An 18967-nucleotide genomic window follows, 5' to 3' on the forward strand; every position below is an offset into this window, starting at 1 on the left:
ACGGGTCCCCAGAAGAGGGTGGCCTCAACCCGGCCCTACCCAGAAGAATTGGTCGGCCCATCCCCCACTGTCTCCATCCAGGTGGAAGGAGTCTACACGAAGGCCCTCCTGGATACTGGAGCTCAAGTGACTTTGTTGTACAGAGACTTCTATGATAGGCACTTGAGCCATTTGCCTATACAGAAGATAGAAGAGCTGGAGATATGGGGCCTGGGAGCTCAGAGTTTCCCTTACGATGGTTACCTGCCCATAAAGCTGACCTTCGATCCATCTGTGGCGGGGAAAACAGAGGTGTTTGACACCCTGGCAGTTGTGTGTCCTAGACCGCCCAGGGCCAGCAAGATGTCCCTCATCATAGGGACCAATACGGATCTGGTGCGAAGACTTCTGACCCCTCTAGTGGAGACGAGAAACCATCAAGATCCCAATATCCATCCCATGCTGAAGACAGCCTACCAACGGTTGGTCCTAGAGCAGAAGACCCCAGGAGAGGGGATAGGGAAGGTGTGGAGACTTGGGAGAGAGGGAGTGGTGCTGCAGCCCGGAGGGGTAGCCTGCCTCAGGGCCACGGTGAAGCTTACCTGGGAGCAGCCTGGCCCCTTTGTCATGCTGGAATCCGATCCAAGGGAGGACCACTCAGGCCTGGAAGTGATACCGGAAGTGATTTCAATCAAGGCCCTGAAGAAGGCTCGAGGAAGAGTCCCAGTGAGTGTGAGAAACCCTACGGAGAGACCCATAGAGATCCCTGCCAGGATGCTGTTGGGGCAGGTGAGTCCTGCGGCCCCAGTCAGCTGGTCAGAAGTAAAAGGAACGGGTGAAGGAGGAGATGTTTGGGAGAAACTTTCCATGGAGAACCCGGACCTACCTGGAGCCTGGAAGGAGAGAGCCAAGGCCCAGCTGATAGATGGGAGAGGATTTTCTCAAAGGATGAGTTTGATGTGGGATGTGCCAGAAGTGCAACCCACCGAATCCGCCTCCAAGAAGACAAACCCTTCAGGGAAAGGGTTAGGCGGGTCCCTCTAGCTGATCTGGAGGATCTGAGGGAGCAGCTTGCGGAGTTGAAGAAGACTGGTGTGATTCGGGAGTCTAGAAGTCCCTATGCCTCCCCCATAGTGGTGGTCAGGAAAAAGAATGGGTCGTTGAGGCTTTGTATTGACTACAGGACTCTCAACAGGAGGACCATCCCTGACCAGTATACCACACCGAGAATAGAGGATGCCCTACAGAGTTTGGCTGGTGCCAAGTGGTTCAGTGTAATGGACCTCAAGAGTGGGTACTACCAAATCCCCATGCACCAGGAAGACCGAGAGAAGACAGCCTTCATAACCCCAGTGGGATTCTTCGAATTCAACAGAATGCCTCAGGGCCTGTCTGGAGCCCCTGCTACCTTTCAACGCCTCATGGAGAAGACCGTTGGAGACATGAACCTCATAGAAGTCCTTGTGTACTTGGACGATGTCATTGTCTTCGGGAAAACTTTGGAAGAACATGAGGCCAGGTTGGAGAAGGTGTTGAGAAGACTCAGCGAAGAGGGACTCAAGCTTTCTCCCGAGAAGTGCCGGTTTTACCAATTCTCTGTGAACTATCTGGGACACATAGTGTCTGAAAAGGGAGTGGCTACAGACCCTGATAAGTTGGAGGCAGTTACCTCTTGGCCAAGACCGACAACAGTCACAGAGCTCAGATCTTTCTTGGGGTTCTGCTCCTATTATAGAAGATTTGTGGATGGGTTTGCCCGGATTGCCAAGCCACTAAACGAATTGCTCAAGACTGAAGGAGAAGAGGATGGCTTGGGACCTAGGAGGGCCGGTGAGTCAGTTCAAGATCAGTGGAACCCAAGGTGTGAAGAGGCTTTCCGAACCTTGAAGAGGAGCCTTACCACGGCCCCAGTCCTGGCCTATGCCGACCCCACCAGACCATATGAGCTACATGTCGATGCCAGTCATGAGGGCCTAGGCGGAGTGCTCTATCAAGAGTATGAAGGGCAGCCTGACTCCCTCGGAGAAGAACTACCCCACTCATAAATTGGAGTTCTTGGCCCTCAAATGGGCAGTAGTAGACAAACTGAAGGACTATCTCTATGGGGCGGAGTTTACCGTAAAGACAGATAACAATCCTCTGACCTACCTCTTCACTACTGCAAAGTTAGATGCAACCGGACACAGATGGTTGGCTGCATTATCCGGATTCAACTTCAGTCTAAAGTACAGACCAGGGGCTGGAAATAGGGATGCAGATGCCCTGTCCCGAAGATCTCATGTCATGGTCAATGACTGGGAAGACTGGACCCAGGTAGCACCGGAAGGAGTGCGAGCACTCTGTCAGGGTGCTGAGTTTCAAGCAAGAGGGGGCCCCAGAGCAGAGGCGATAGGAGTCACCGCAGTGGGAGTCCCTCAACCCTACTGTGGGGTAACTCAACTAGCAGAGGAACTCCTGCCAAAGCTGTCCAGAAAGGAGCTGAGCTATGACCAATTGGAAGACCCCATGGGGAGATTGGTCCTTGAAGCTTTGGAGAACGAGAATCCAGAGGGACTTCGACATCACCCTTCCAAGGAGGCTCGCCTGCTGAGGAAAGAGTTGGATGAGCTACAAGTACATCAGGGAGTGGTCTACCGAAGGGGCCCCTCTGATAACTCAGAAGATAAGTGGCAGTTGTTTCTCCCAGAGAAGCACCGAGAGACAGTACTAATTGCCTTACATGACCAACATGGCCATCTAGGGGCGGAGAGAACTTTCCAGCTTGTCAGAAGCCGGTTCTATTGGCCCTGTATGAGGGCAGAAGTGGAGGAATATTGCCGTTCTTGTGCACGATGCATCCAGAGGAAGACTCTACCCCATCAAGCTGCCCCAATGGGCCACCTACAGAGTCAGGGTCCAATGGATCTGGTGTGCATTGACTTTCTCTGCCTCGAACCCGATTTGAGTGGATTGGGAAATGTTCTGGTGATAACCGATCATTTCACCCGTTATGCCCAGGCTTTCCCCACCAAAGACCAAAAGGCCTCCACTGTGGCCAAGGTGCTCATGGAAAAATACTTTGTCCACTATGGATTACCACAGAGAATCCACTCAGACCAAGGAAGGGACTTTGAGAGTCGTCTGATCCGGAACCTACTGGACTCATTGGGAGTAGAGAAGACCAGGACTACACCTTATCATCCACAAGGAGATGCCCAACCTGAGAGGTTTAATCGGACCTTACTAAACATGCTTGGAACTCTAGAGACAGAGAAGAAGCAACACTGGAGCCAACACATATCAGCTTTGGTGCACGCTTACAACTGCAACACAAGTGATGTGACGGGTTACTCCCCCTACCGGCTCATGTTTGGGAGGGAAGCAAGATTGCCGGTGGATCTGGCCTTTGGCATTTCCCTAGACCATGCCTCTGCTACCTCCCACAAGGGATATGTGGATCGACTTAGACACAATTTGAAAGTGGCCCATGAACGAGCTCAGGCGGCCTCGGACCAAAGGGGAGCCCGCAACAAGAGGAACTTCGATCTGAAGGTTCGAGTGCAAGACCTGCAGCCTGGGGACCTTGTACTGCTACGCAATCTGGGGATTCCTGGGAAGCACAAGCTTGGATGGAGATGGAGATGAAGATGGAGATCGGAGCCCTATGTCATTTGCAGAAAGCTACCTGGATTGCCTGTGTATAAGCTAAAACCAGAGGGGAAAGTGGGGCCCTTGAAGACTTGGCACAGGAATCATTTGCTCCCGCTTACTGAAGCAGTCAGAATACCTCCAGTGAGAAATCCACCTGAATCTGTTTCCATTCTGGATACCCCGGGACCCAGCACTCGGTCTCAGACCTCCCGGGTTAGAGATGGACAAGATCCCCAACGAGGTGAAGGTGGAAGAGGAGAGCTTGAGTGGCTATGGCCTTCATCAACTCCAGAAAATTCTGCCATAGATCTCCCACCTACTGAGGATACACAGGATGGGACACTGAACCCAGAAGCTACAGAGTTCATTCCATCTAGTGGTGTGCCTGAAGGCTGGGAAGATATCCCTAGCATTTACTCAGAAGAGGAAGGAACCGATGTTCCAGAACCAGTGATGCTGTCAGAATGTGTTCCTGAAGTAGAGCCTGTGGCACCAGAGCCTGAAGTCCCAAGAGAACAGAGAGCTCGCCGAGTTGTGAGACCCCCCAAGAAGCTAACCTACTCTCAAATGGGGGAGAGCTCTGAGGACTCTGTTGTGACTGCTAGAAGAAGTGCTGAACGCTCTAATCCTTCCACTGACCATTTGGTGGAGGGCAACCCCAGCTCACTCTCTGGCACAGTTAGGCAGGCCACTCATGTCAGTGTGACCTGTGGGACAGGGAATCCCACCTCTGAGTTCTGGTGGAAATTCCCTGTACCAACATCATACCCAGCACTTTCAAAATTGGTACAGGATATGTGTTAAAAGTTTATCTTTGGGGACCAAAGAGTTTCAGTGGGGGGAGTGTGTAGCGGGGTCTCTTTAAGGACTATAAAACTACTGTTCCCAGAACCCCGCTGGTTCCCAGGATGTTTTGAGTTATGTCTCAAAGACTCATGGGGGAGGATATATAAGGAGGGGGAGAGGCCTAGTTCTTCCTCTTTGGACACCCCCCTCTCTTCAAGCAAGAGGAGATCTGTGCTGAACTGCTGAGGCACAAGGCCTGAAGCCTGGGCCTTGTGCTCTTTTCCAAAGAGCCCTCTGCCAGCCTAGCTGCACCTGAGAGACATCTTCTCATCTTTGCTGCAGTACACCAGAAGGATTGAAGACTCGTAGGTCGGTGGATTCCTGTTCCTAGACGAAAAGGCAGAGAAACCGGACTTGGACTTGTCCGGGTGGTGAGAGCTGTTTAAAGACAGATGCTTTATCTTTATTATTCGTTTGGATTACAAAGTTGTTCTTCAAGTGCACCACCGAAAGATTGCTAGCGAATATTGTTTCACTGGACTTCCATCTAGATCAGTCAGGCCTGACTGCATAGGTAGATAGTGTTGGGTGTTAGTTTACCCATGCAGGGAAGTAGCTGAAAAAGGGCAGCGTTAGAGTTGCATAGCAATACTTTATTATGCTGATTACTCTGTTTATCTTTATTACTGGTTACTGCAGGGACCTGATTATGTGTTGCAATCCAAATGTTTGATTCATGTTATTCCTTTTATATACTTTCAAAGATTGTCTATGAGCTTGAGTTACCCACGCACGCACACACACATATTTAGAGTATAAGTGATTTAATGTGTATTGCTAGATACTAACTGTGCCAGAGTGGGTAGTGCAGATTGCCGGGGGGTTGGCGGAGCTGTGCTCAGGACCCAAACCAAACTTGCGGCCCTCTTAAGTGAGGGTATCGCTATACAAGTTTAAACAATTAAGTGATTAAAGCCTCACTCCATCCAGTGATAAGAAACAAAAATATGTTATGGCTGGATTGAGTTCTGAAGCAACCCTTGACTTTGCCAATTTAATTCAAACTGCAGACAGGGACTTGGCACTTATCTTTGCAAAGCTCATATGTGCATATATTTTTATCAGCAAACCAGTCTCCTGATACTCCTATATCTCATCTGTGATTGCCGCCATGCCCAGAACATGGATTAGAGAAGGGATGGTGAAAGGATTGGCAAAAATTACACTCAATATCTGAATCCGTCTACAAATTTTGGCTACAGTTTGGTGGCTATGACAGGAGAACAACATCAAAAAGTGAGTTTACAAATATTCACTATTAATTTAAAAAAAAATGCATGTCAGCAACAGTTATGTAATCTCAGCAAAAAAAAAATATTTTGGGAAGAAGAGAGGGTGCAGGGCACTTGAAAAAAAAAAATTATGAAAATTGTCATTTTAAGTATATATAAATTAGCCGTTCTGGGTACCAAAAACTAAAGCTGTTATAATACACTAGACTTTTTATATGATAAGAAAGGCTCAGTATTGAAAAGAAAATCAGCAATCTTGCCCAAAGCAATCAGTCAGATTCTGAGTCACGTCTACTAACTTCTGCCATGGAGTTTGTGATAGCAAATTTAGTTGAAACAGAAGATGTAAATCTGTTGGGGGATAGTAATAAGGATTATAGTTATCAAAAAGATCCCCCTACTGACCAGGAAAATTTCAATGGTTTTATACTACATTACTGAAATATCATGTTACAATTTTTATTATATCATGTGATATGCAAGCACATTTTGCCAATTTTTCAGCACAGATCAGACTTTCTTCTGAAAATACTGTATATCTGAATCTGGCCAGCCCCTTACTCTCCCTAGAAGAACCCTTTCTTTCTGAGAAGGCTTAAAAAATGTTAATGTGCATGACAACAGCATATTAAAAATGTAATAAGATTAAATAGAAAGGAAATATATTGCACTTAAGAATCTATTAGGTATAGCTGGGAATCACAATAGCCTAGGCAGTGCCAGATTACCAAACAGTAAAAGTAAAGGAGCACCCGGTATCCAGTATAGGTAGGTATAAATGTGTTTTATTGAAATTTCAGCAATATACATTTTCTATTGCTGAAATTTCAATAAAATAACTTTGCACCTACCTATACTGGATACTGAGCGCTCCTTTAATCTCACTTCTTTCTTAACACACGTGGAGTTGACCATAAGGTCGTACCCTTAGGTAGCAGCCCAGGCCAGAACAGGGCTCACCACCACCTTTTCCTTCAACTGGGCACGAACTTCTGGAAAGCATGTCTTTCCATCTGCCTATACTCTACATAACCTACAACAGTGACTGATCGAGTCAGTCCAGTGAAATCTACATTTCCTCTTCTATGATTACCAAACAGGCAGAGTAGGCACTGGGATATGGGCCACGTGTCAATTAAGGGCCCTGAGATAATGGATCAAGATAATATTGATTTGATCTTGTAATAAATTACAAATAAGCTTTCTTAAATTGTTTATCGATAGAAAAAGTTAATCAACTCAAAGGGTTTCAATTGCCTAGGGACCTCCACAGAGTTTAATCTGACACTGATCTCAGGTGTCTAGAGAGCTATCCTTTTCCACAAGTGCTCAACCCCTAAACAGCCAGTAATAAGGGAAGCTGATGGCAACTATCAAACAGGCCTGATTGTTATTAACCATGTTCTGTCTGTGGCTGGACACTGCAAAGTATGTAGAAATAGCACAAGAACTTCAAACACCAGACCTTTTGCCACAAACATGTTTTGGGGCTTCTGCCCTTTTGTGACTTATTATGGTAGGTTTATCACCTGTGAGTGTTTCATTTATGCTCTTTTTATTGGTTCCTATGAGCAACACCTCATCTTAATATATGGAAAAGAAGTAAACTCACATACAATATCTATTTCTATCTATCTATCTATCTATCTATCTATCTACAAAAAAAAAAAAAAATGTTTGTTTAATAAGTGAGTGCAATTAGCAATAGGTGTGTGCTTTATGCAGTGAACCCTAGGAATCAATCAAATTTCTAATTAGTGTAGTCAGACAAGGACAGATTACTGATGAGATTCTCAGGATTACTTAGTTACTTTGAGCATAATTGTGTTGGATATTGCAGCTTTATTGCACTGGCAGTCATCAGGGTTACATTTGTCAACATAAATGCCATTATTTACAGGTTTTATTGTAGACATAGAAAAATAAATAACTGCAAAAAGTTATTTGTTGTTAAGTTAGTTATTTGTGGGACACAATATCATGGAATTTATCACCTGCCTGCAAGAGGATTGTCATTTAGAGGAAACACACATTTCTCTGGTGTTGTGTTTGTCAGGGAATCAACAAAAGAAAATGGAACTATTTTTATCCATATAAACTCCTTCTCTTGGTTGAGGGGCGCAGTATATTCATACTGCATTCTGTTGTGTCTTTCCAGGAACATAGTGAAGTTATGTATTACCTTAATGTTTAGTACCACAGTTGAAAGGCATGTAAAACATCTTACCGTTGTCATTGCCTTGCCTGATCTCTTCTGCTGTTCGGTCTATAAGCACGTATAGTGACCATACTACACATGTAATGGCAATTATGTGAAATGATACAGAACAGACTATTTTCCGCCGCTCACTTTTTGTCATCTGTAGCTTTTCCCACTGAAATGAAAATGAAGGGAAAATGACAGTTACCATGACTTGCATTGTTAAGAGATAACAAGCCATATCTGGTTGAACAGAACATGTTATCTCCTAACTATTCTGTTATTATGACATGTGAGTCTTGCACAGTGATTATGCTGGATCTTTGGAATTTGAATTTTTATTATTACCATTAAAAAATCCTATATATTTTTTTTAAAATGTGGAATTTCAAAGGCTTAGTGGTGCCCTCAGAGATGTATCTTAGTCAAAGTTCTAGTTATGATTTGAAGAGGAACTGTCCCAAAGGTGCTCTCTGGATACTTACATAGGAACCTTCCATAGAGATACAAATGTATGAAGTCATAGGCTGCCAGTAAATTATCTTTTTTCCATTATGGGCAGTAATGGTGTTCTGCTAATTGCATCACATTACATTATAGGCCCATCAAACCTGCATACTAGAGTGTTCTTGCTACCCTTTCTGGAACAAAACATACAATACATACAATTTGCAAAGTTTTAATATCTCTATTATTTTGCTAATATTGACAGCAGGCCATACTTTTAGACTACTTCAAAACAGGGCATTGTGTCCTATATAATTATTCATGCTGGTTTAAATCAATAATAACTGTGTCTGCTCATACCACCACTTCTGAAATCAATCTAAGCAATAATTAACCCAACATTAGAGAAAAGAATGAGCCACACGCTGCACATCAAACAAAACACATTTACAAAAACATCTCATTTTATTTAGTTACATAGGAACTCTGTATCAATTAGACTGGTAGAAAAACACCAACACATAAATATAATACTATACGCTCTGGAAAGCATCTAACGCTAAATTATCCCTACCAGGCATGCCTCTATATCAATAATAGATTCTTATAGTGAAATCCAAAATAATCCCAGTATTATAAATCCATCAGTAGAAACTGAATATAGTAGATAATAGATGAACTCAGTACACAACCTCTCTGGGGAAGTCCTCACAGAGAGGAAATGCATCAGGGACTGGGTCCTGATGTGTCCCCATCCTGGGCATACCCTAGTACATCTGATGTACAGTAGGTGATTAAAAGCCTGGCAGCAGGAGCTAAAAGATATGCCTATTTTATGTATTGAGTTTCAATATAATTAAATAAAATGAGACTTAAAATGAAGTGTTTTTGTATATGTATTTGGTTTGCTATGTTGTGGCCAGCTAGGTAACGAACCTGCAGGGTAATTGTTTTTTGCTGGGTCCCTAAAAATATGGTGCTTACAGCAGAAGTACAGGTACCTCTGTTTCTCAATCTATTATATATTTTATATGCATATTATTATGCTTGTTTGACAAAGGAAGTGTGCAGAATATTTTGTCTAACCCCATTGGTTCATTCCAAAATAGGTTTTGACTTAGCCAATTTGCAAGATGACATATACTGTACAAGCAGATGCTCCTAATAATTTACTTTACTAGCATAACAACTTTAAGCAACAGACAGCATGGATTCATGAAAGACAGAAGTTGTCAGACAAACCTGATTAATTTTTATGAGGAGGTAAGTAAAACCTTGGACGGAGGGGTGGCGGTGGACGTGGTATACTTGGATTTTGCAAAAGCGTTCGATACAGTTCCGCACACACGGCTCATGTGTAAGGTAAAGTCTATAGGTTTGGAAATATCAGTTTGTAAGTGGATAGAAAACTGGCTAAAAGACATAATTCAGAGAGTAGTGGTTAATGATTCTTACTCTGAATGGTCTAAGGTTATCAGTGGTGTACCCCAAGGTTCAGTGAGGGGACCCTTACTTTTTAATATCTTTATAAATGATATTGGGTCTGGGATCAAAAGTAACATTTTGCATTTGCAGATGACGCCAAGCTATGCAGTGGAATAACGTCCTTACAGGATGTCTCCAATTTACAAGCTGACTTCAATGCTCTGTAAGGATGGGCCGAACACCCCCTGTTCGGTTCGCACCAGAACCTGCGAACAGACCTAAACTTCGTGTGAACTTTATAACCCTATTAAAGTCTATGGGACTCGAACGTTCACAATCTAAAGTGCTAATTTTAAAGGTTAATATGCAAGTTACTGTCCTAAAAAGTGTTTGGGGACATGGGTCCTGCCCCAGGGGACATGGATCAATACAAACAAAAGTTTTAAAAACAGCCGTTTTTTCAGGAGCAGTGATTTTAATAATGTTTAAAGTGAAACAATAAAAGTGTAATATTCCTTTCAATTTCGTACCTGGGGGGTGTCTATAGTATACCTGTGAAGGGGCGCATGTTTCTCATTCTTAGAACTGTCCCTGCACAAAGTGTAATTTCGCAAGGAAAAAAAGTCTTTTAAAATCACTTTCCATTGTCGGCTCCCGCAATACAGAGAACACTCAATGACTGTATTAGCTGACATTCATTCATTGATAAAATTTTATTTTTTTTTTAAAGCGTGGGGGTTCCCCTAAATTCAATTACCAGGCCCTTCAGGTCTGGTATGGATATTAAGGGGAACCCCGTGTCAAATTTAGGAAAAAAATTGACGTGGGGGTCCCCCTAAAAATCCATACCAGACCCTTTATCCGAGCACGCAACCTGGCAGGCCGCAGGAAAAGAGGGGGGGGCGAGAGAGCACCCCCCTGAACCGTACCAGGCCACATGCCCTCAACATTGGGAGGATGCTTTGGGGGTCTGTGACCCCTCAAAGCACCATGTCCCCATGTTGATGTGGTTGTGGGGGTCTGCGGGCGGGGAGCTTATCAGAATCTGGAAGCCCCTTTAACAAGGGGACCCCCAGATCCCGGCCCCCCCTGTTTTAAATGGTAAGGGGGTACAAAAGTACCCCTACCATTTCACAAAGAAAGTGTAAAAATGGTTAAATAAGACAAACACACTTTTGAAAAATTCCTTTATTAAAAATAAAAAAAATAAAAAAAAGATTCCAGCGGTGGTAATCCACTCTTGCTATCCATCGACGGATGATCTTCTTCTTTTCGGGGTCCAGCGATGGCTGATCTGATCCAGCGATGGGGGATCTCACAGTCCAGCGCTGTCCATACATGCATCCGTCTTCTGTCTCCACTGCGGAGACACTGTGGGGATCCCAGCACTGACGTTTCTTATATTAGGAGTGCGGGGCCACCCGTCACCTGACCCCGCCCCCCCTGACACTGATGAGGGAAGCCATGGGGTTCCCCAGTGACGTATGGGTGACCCCGCCCCCCTCTGATGTAACGCACTTCAAAAGTGTGTTTGTCTTATTTAACTATTTTTTACACTTTCTTTGTGAAATGGTAGGGGTACTTTTGTACCCCCTTACCATTTCAAACAGGGGGGGCGGGATCTGGGGGTCCCCTTGTTACAGGGGGCTTCCAGATTCTGATAAGCCCCCCCACCCGCAGACCCCCACAACCACCGGCCAGGGTTGTGGGGATGAGGCCCTTGTCCACATCGACATGGGGACATGGTGCTTTGAGGGGTCACAGACCCCCAAAGCATCCTCCTAATGTTGAGGGCATGTGGCCTGGTACGGTTCAGAAGGGGGGGCGCTCTCTCACCCCCCCTCTTTTCCTGCGGCCTGCCAGGTTGCATGTTCGGATAAAGGGTCTGGTATGGATTTTTAGGGGAACCCCACGTCAAATTTTTTTAAAAATTTTATGCGGGGTTCCCCTTAATATCCATACCAGACCTGAAGGGTCTGGTATGGATATTTAGGGGGGGCCACATCAATTTTTTTTAAATTTGACACGGGGTTCCCCTTAATATCCATACCAGAGCTAAAAGGCCTGGTAATTGAATTTAGGGGAACCCCCACGCTTTTTTTTTTATCAATGAATGAATTGTCGGCTAATACAGAGAACACTCATTGAGTGTTCCCTGTATTACAGGAGCTGACAATGGAAAGTGATTTTTAAAGACTTTTTTTCCTTGCAAAATGACACTTTGTGCAGGGACAGTTCTAAGCACGGGAAACATGCGCCCCTTCACAGGCATACTATAGACACCCCCCAGGTACGAAATTTAAAGGAATATTACACTTTTATTGTTTCACTTTAATCATTATTAAAATCACTGCTCCTGAAAAAACTGCAGTTTTTAAAACGTTTTTTTGCATTGATCCATGTCCCCTGGGGCAGGACCCGGGTCCCCAAACACTTTTTAGGACAGTAACTTGCATATTAGCCTTTAAAATTAGCATTTTAGATTTCTCCCATAGACTTGTACAGGGTGTTCCGGCTTTTCGAATTTGCTGCGAACAGCCCAAATTGTTCACTGTTCGCTGAACAGGCGAACAGGCAATGTTCGAGTCGAACATGAGTTCAACTCCAACTCGAAGCTCATCCCTAACGCTCTGTCTAATTGGGCGACTATGTGGCAGATGAGGTCTAATGTTGAGAAATGTTAAGTTATGCACTTGGGGGCTAATAATATGCATGCATCATACATTTTTGGGGGAGTACAACTGGGGGGATCCATAGTGGAGAAGGATATGGGGGTTTTGGTAGATCATAAGCTCAATAATAGCATGCAATGCCAATCTGCGGTTTCCAAAGCGAGCAAAGTTCTTTCTTGTATTAAAAGAGGTATGGACTCCAGAGAGAGAGAGATATCATTTTGCCCCTATTCAAATTATTAGTAAGACCTCATCTGGAATATGCAGTTCAGTTTTGGGCACCAGTTCTCAAAAAGGATATCGGGGAACTGGAGAAAGTGCAGAAAAGGGCAACCAAACTGATAAGAGGCATGGAGGAGCTCAGCTATGAGGAAAGATTAGAGGAACTGAATTTATTCACTCTTGATAAGAGGAGATTAAGGGGGGATATGATCAACATGTACAAATATATAAGGGGTCCATATAGTGAACTTGGTGTTTAGTTATTCACTTTACAATCAACAAAGAGGACAAGGGGGCACTCTTTACGTCTAGAGGAAAAGCGATTTAATCTCCAAATACAGAAAGGTTTCTTCACAGTAAGAGCTGTGAAAATGTGGAATAGTCTCCCTGCAGAGGTAGTTCTGGCCAGCTCATTAGATTGCTTTAAGAAAGGCCTGGATTATTTCCTAAGTGTACATAATATAACTGGGTACTAACATTTATAGGTAAAGTTGATCCGGGAAAATCCGATTGCCTCTCGGGGGATCAGGGAGGAATTTTTTCCCCTGCTTTAGTAAATTGGATCATGCTCTGCTGGGGTTTTTTGCCTTCCTCTGGATCAACTTTTTTTTGTGGTTGAACTAGTTGGACTTGTGTCTTTTTTCAACCTGACTAACTATGTAACTATGTACTATGTAACACTGTTGAAACCAAACTGATGATACCAACATTTATTTTTTACTTCTGGTGATTGCTGTGTTGCATTTTTAGGTTCTTCTAGGGGCTTTTCCTTGTAGCTTTTTAACACTCTTTTCTGTCAATTTTTAAATAGCCTTTTTTTTCTTTGCTTCCTTCAGCCTACCAAGGGGAGTGGTTAATCGGTCACAGGTGCTTGAGGCCTATATAACCTTCTATAGAACTCATTGTGAGCCCGCTGGAAGACCAAGTGGAACTGGACTAACTGGTGAGTTAGAAACCAGAGTTGAAAACAAGAGGTTATAACAGGGGTCAAGTACCTGTGTAGGGTGAGTGTGTACATCTGTAATGTAAGTATATGAGTGTTGTGAATGCATGTGGACTGTATTCAGAATTAGTGTCAGGTAGTACCTGCATATTGTGAGTACCTGAGTGTTGCCTGAGTAGTGTGTGTGTGGATCGTTAATACTTGTGTATTGTGTGTGTGTGTGCACGTGGGTCTGTGAGTGCACGTTGGTCTGTGAGTGAACATGGGTCTGTGAGTGAACGTGGGTCTGTGAGTGCACGTGGGTCTGCGAGTGAATGTGGGTCTGCGAGTGCACGTGGGTCTGCGAGTGCACATGGGTCTGCGAGTGCACGTTGGTCTGCGAGTGCACGTGGGTCTGCGAGTGAACGTGGGTCTGCGAGTGAACGTGGGTCTGTGAGTGCATGTGGGTCTGCGAGTGCACGTGGGTCTGCGAGTGCACGTGGGTCTGCGAGTGCACATTGGTCTTCGAGTGCATATTGGTCTGCAAATACCTGTATATTGTCTTGTTGAGTACCTGTGCATTGTCTTGTTGAGTATTAGAGTCAGGAAGCTAGTTGTTAAGGTATTTGGACAGGGTATAATCCCCAATCCTCATTAAATTAGTAAGTACCACACCTGGCGGGTGTGGAGATGTGCCTCGGTGTACATCTTGCGGCAAGTATGTGTTCCTTGATCATCCGAATGAGGGCGAATACTGCTGTGCAAAATGTAAGCACATCGTTTCCCTGGAAGCCCAGGTTCTGAATCTGGGGAAGCAACTGTCAGCACTTAGAAGACCCGCCATACTAAAGGAGAGCCAGGAACATAGAGGTGCCGGAAGTGGCCAGTAGAGAGGCGGGTGGAGACAAAGAGGTGCAGGCACTAGGAAAGAGCGGGTGGGTAACAGTCAGGAAGGGTAGAGGGGAAAGTGCCAGGGAGGCCAATCTAGGGCTGGAGAATCCCAACAAGTATGCTCCACTGAGTGACATTGGTGAAACCAATCAGGGACCAGCACTGCTGGAGCTGAGGGACTCTCCTAGCTGCCGGGGGAAGAACTCCTCCATTGAGAGTGGGGGGGGGAGCGAAAGGGAAAGGAAAGACATATTCTGGTATTAGTGGACTCAATTCTTAGAAAGATGGAGAGGGCAATCTGTAACAAAGATCTGAAGCGCCAAATTGTATGTTGTCTCCCGTGTGCTCGGGTTCGGCACATCGCAAATCTGGTGGACAGATTACAGGGAGGGACTGGGGAAAACCCGGCTGTCATGGTGCACATTGGCACCAATGACAAAGTCAGAGGCAGATGGAGTGTCCTAAAGAATGATTTTAGGGACTTGGGAGCTAAATTGAGAAAAAGGACCTCCAAGGTAGCATTCTCAGGAATACTACCGGTACTTAGATCCACACCAGAATGGCAGAGGGAAATTAGGGAAGTAAACAAGTGGCTGAGGAGCTGAAGTAGTAAGGAGAGGTTTGGGTTCCTGGAGGACTGGGCCGACTTCCCAGTCGGTCACCAGTACTATAGAAGGGGAGGACTGCACCTAAATGAGGAGGGTGCAAATCTGTGGGAGTGAAGATGGCCAAAACGTTAGAGAGGTTTTTAAACTAGGCGATGGGGGGAGGGCCCAGACATAGAGCTAGTCAGTGTGGAACATATTCCAGAGGGTAGTATTGGGGGCATTAGTGGTAGGTTGGCTAAAGCACATAAACCCAAGGTAAGTATAGTACTTAGTCCTAGTTGCAATCTCAGAACACCCAATAAGAGGATAGTATGCGACCGGTCTTAACTACATGGCATAGTCACCAATGCCAGGAGCCTGGCAGACAAGATAGGTGAACTATAGATACTGTTGTACGAGGAGGATTTGGATTTTGTGGGAATTTCAGAGACCTGGTTCAACAGCTCTCATGGCTGGCAACCATTCAAGGGTATACCCTTTATTGCAGGGATAAAGAGGGTAAAAAAGGGGGAGGGTATGCCTATTTATCAAGAATAATGTACAAGTGAATGTGAGAGATCACTAAGGGGGTAGGGAGGAGGTGGAATCCTTATGGGTAGAGCTCCAGAGGGATGGGAAGGGGAAAATAATACTGGGAGTATGCTATAGGCCCCCTAACCTGAGGGAGGAAGGGGAGATGGTTCTCCTATCACAAGTTGGATTCGCAGCAAGGATGGGAAGTGTTATCATAATGGGGGATTTTAATTAACCAGACATAGACTGGGCGAAGGGAACCACTCATTCATCTAAGGCTCGCCAGTTCCTAAATGTCTTGCAGAACAATTTCATGGTTCTGATGGTAGATGCACCAACTAGAAATAAAACGTTACTGGATCTGCTAATTACCTACAATACAGACCTCATCACGAATGTGGAAATACAGGGCAATTTAGGAAACAGCGATCATGTTGTAGGTCAATTGGCTTCAGTATAAATCACACAAATAGGAAACATAAAGGGAATGCAAAGATACTGAATTTCAAAAGAGCCAACTTCCCAGCTTACTCAATTTTCCATGTGTTTTTTTCTGTAATTATGTAATACAGTCAAGCCGCAGCTGATCAAAGTTCCATTGTGGACGATTAGTATAATATTTTTATCATAGCGCAGTTTTTTCCTTTTTTCCAATTTTTCGTTTATTACATTTACTAATTGCTGCTTTGGTATTTAGCGTGTCCAGGCTAATATGGAATTTTCGAATTTCGAGCCAAGAGGGTTAATACCTCCGAGGTTTTCAATACTGCTCCTATCACTTCCGAATCTGATGTTAGTGGTTTGTTTGTCAGGCTCAAGAACCTCACCACCTCGGAAATACATGCACAATGGGACATTGCTTTCCTGGAAACATACATCAGGGAAGCAATGGTCCCTCGCAGTTTGAGGTGGGAAGTAAGCCCCCCGAAAGGTGACTTAGAGTTGGAAAGTTGGTTTAAATTTTTTAATGAAGCAGGCATTGACCTGCTGCGGTTTCTCGTTCGGAAAAAGAATGAGAAGCTAACCAAATTAGATGATGATATAAAATTGATTAAAGAAAAATTGATACCCTTCGCCAATTGGGAAGAGTACAAAGAATGTTCTAAAAATCTACAGAAAATTTTAGAGAAGGAAGAGAAGGACCAAAAACTCAAAAAGAAGAAAAAATACAGTAGGGATAAGGAGGACTACCAATTGGGTTATGTTTTTACCTGGCCGAGGACTTTGGCCTTTGAAAATGAAGGGGAAAGTGCAATGGAGACTCTACCCCAGACCCTGCCATCCAACAACCCAGGTGCTAACCCTCCTCTGACATATGCACGACAGAACCGTCATGACTCCCTGATGAGGAGAGAGGGTGCCACCCCCCCAGTGAGCAGTAATAGTTTTATTCACCCCAGGACCGGACCAAGGGCCCCCAATGGGGGTATGGGCCAGCGATTTACTAATGCTCCATCTAGGGGTCAGAGAGGTAATGGAAGACAGGGGGTGATGGGATACCAGCAGAATGGTGGGAGGAGACTACAAGACGACCACTACTTTAGACAAGACTCTCCGAGACTTCCACAAGGATATGGCAGACCTAATCCTGTTTATCACAATGCGGGTGACAGGGATTGGGAACTAGACTCTGCATCTCAGAACCGTTTTCCATTATCTGATTTAGAAGGATCTAATAACCTAAGACATGATGATAGACGGTTGAATAGGGGCGACCGTGACGGTGACTCGAGATTGTATCATTATAGTGATCCTGTTAGGAACTATGATGAACATAGATCCTTACAGTATCCAGGTTCCCCGAGGGGTGGGATGAACCGGAGCTCGGATTTTCACAGGGACAACAGAGGCATAAAAAGGCCGGTAGAACGAAGAGAGGAAGCAGAGGGGGGAGGAGAGTCCAGTCAGTTAAAAAGAAGGAGGCCATAGGTTCAGGGATTTTTAATCTAAGCAAACAGGATTTAACGGATTCCGAAAAAAGATTACTAGATAAAGGATTGAAATTCGCTCTACCAAGGAACATGAGTAAGTTCCAGACGTACATGGATTAACACAAGTACGTCCGGAAATTGAACATTAAAAGATACATGCTTAGTAACACTACCAGTAATGGAGAGAGAAGTAGGTCGGAATTTCAACACTTCAACCTATCTAATGCATCCCTCTTCAATCCCCCGGGCCCGATACCAGCTAACATCAGAGTCTTTAGAGATGTGGTATTACGTGACCTAGATCTGATGAAAGTCAGGAAGGTTAAGATGCAGAGAGATCTTGAGATAGGATTGGATTCCCTCTGCACCAATAAATCTCTGGTGATCAGGCCGGCTGATAAGGGGGGGGGGGGATTGTGATATTGGACCGGGCCGTTAATCTACAAGAAATGCATCGTATTGTAGACTATAGTGCCACTTATACCATTTTGAATAGAGACCCTGTCTCTAAGTACAAAAAGACCCTCGAAAGAATCGTTGATCGGGGCTTTCGGAGGGGTATCCTGAATGAAAAAGAAAAACTTTTTTTGGTACCGCGTGCTCCTCGCACACCGGTGATCTATTATTTGCCTAAAATACATAAGAGTGTTACTTGCCCCCCGGGACGACCTATAGTGAGTGGTACAGACTCGGTTACATCCCGGGTGGGCAAGTACATAGATCACTTTTTGCAACCTTTGGTTCAGGCCATGCCATCTTACATCAAGGATACCAAACAGGTTATCAACACCTTGTCTAATACTACCCCTAAGAAAGATCTATGGTTGGTAACTGCGCATGTTACTTCTCTATACACCATAATCCCGCACCACCTGGGTTTGGAGGCAGTCAGGATATATCTTGAAAGGTTATCAGGTTTGGAATCTTTGGAGATCGAATTTATCATGGAACTCTTAGAGTACGCGGCCAGCCCCATTTATTTCTGGTTTGGCTACCAATTTTACCTTCAAGATAGGGGGGTGGCGATGGGGGCAAAATATGCCCCTAGCCCTACGAATCTGTTCATGGCCAAGTGGGAGGAGGATGTCATTGATGCCCCCAGGAGGCCGGAGGTGGCCTTGTGGGCTCGATATATCGATGACGTCCTCCTCCTCTGGGATGGATCAGAGATGGAGTTAAATGCGTTTATGGCCACTCTCAATGCAAATGAGAGAGGCATTAAACTTAATTTTGAAGCAAGTCAGAAGGAGATTAGCTTCTTGGATTTGAAAATTAAAATAGAAAACGACAGATTTGTGACTTCCACGTTCTTCAAGGCTACTGATCGCAATTCATATATACCTTTGGATAGCTGTCACTGAGAAGCTTGGTTAAGGGCGGTACCTCAAGGGCAGTTCACACGTCTAAGGCGGAACTGCACTGAGACTTATACTTTTGAGGAGCAGGCGG

The 18967-nt window shown here is 44.7% G+C and overlaps 1 protein-coding gene across 3 annotated transcripts in view; it reads right to left on the bottom strand.

The window, feature by feature from the left end:
- Window positions 1–18967, bottom strand: part of MARCHF1 (membrane associated ring-CH-type finger 1) — a 479165-nt gene that overhangs the window by 103017 nt on the left and 357181 nt on the right. For all 3 annotated transcript variants that reach the window (XM_077477155.1, XM_077477154.1, XM_077477156.1), the window contains one exon: window positions 7915–8062. In XM_077477155.1, the coding sequence (XP_077333281.1) occupies window positions 7915–8062 (148 nt within the window). The remainder of the gene's footprint in view (window positions 1–7914; window positions 8063–18967) is intronic.

The sequence above is a fragment of the Lithobates pipiens genome, unplaced genomic scaffold (genome assembly GCF_037356315.1).
Source record: "Lithobates pipiens isolate NorthernLeopardFrog02 unplaced genomic scaffold, aLitPip1_a1.2 Scaffold_13, whole genome shotgun sequence".
In the NCBI taxonomy this organism is placed as follows: Eukaryota; Metazoa; Chordata; class Amphibia; order Anura; family Ranidae; genus Lithobates; species Lithobates pipiens.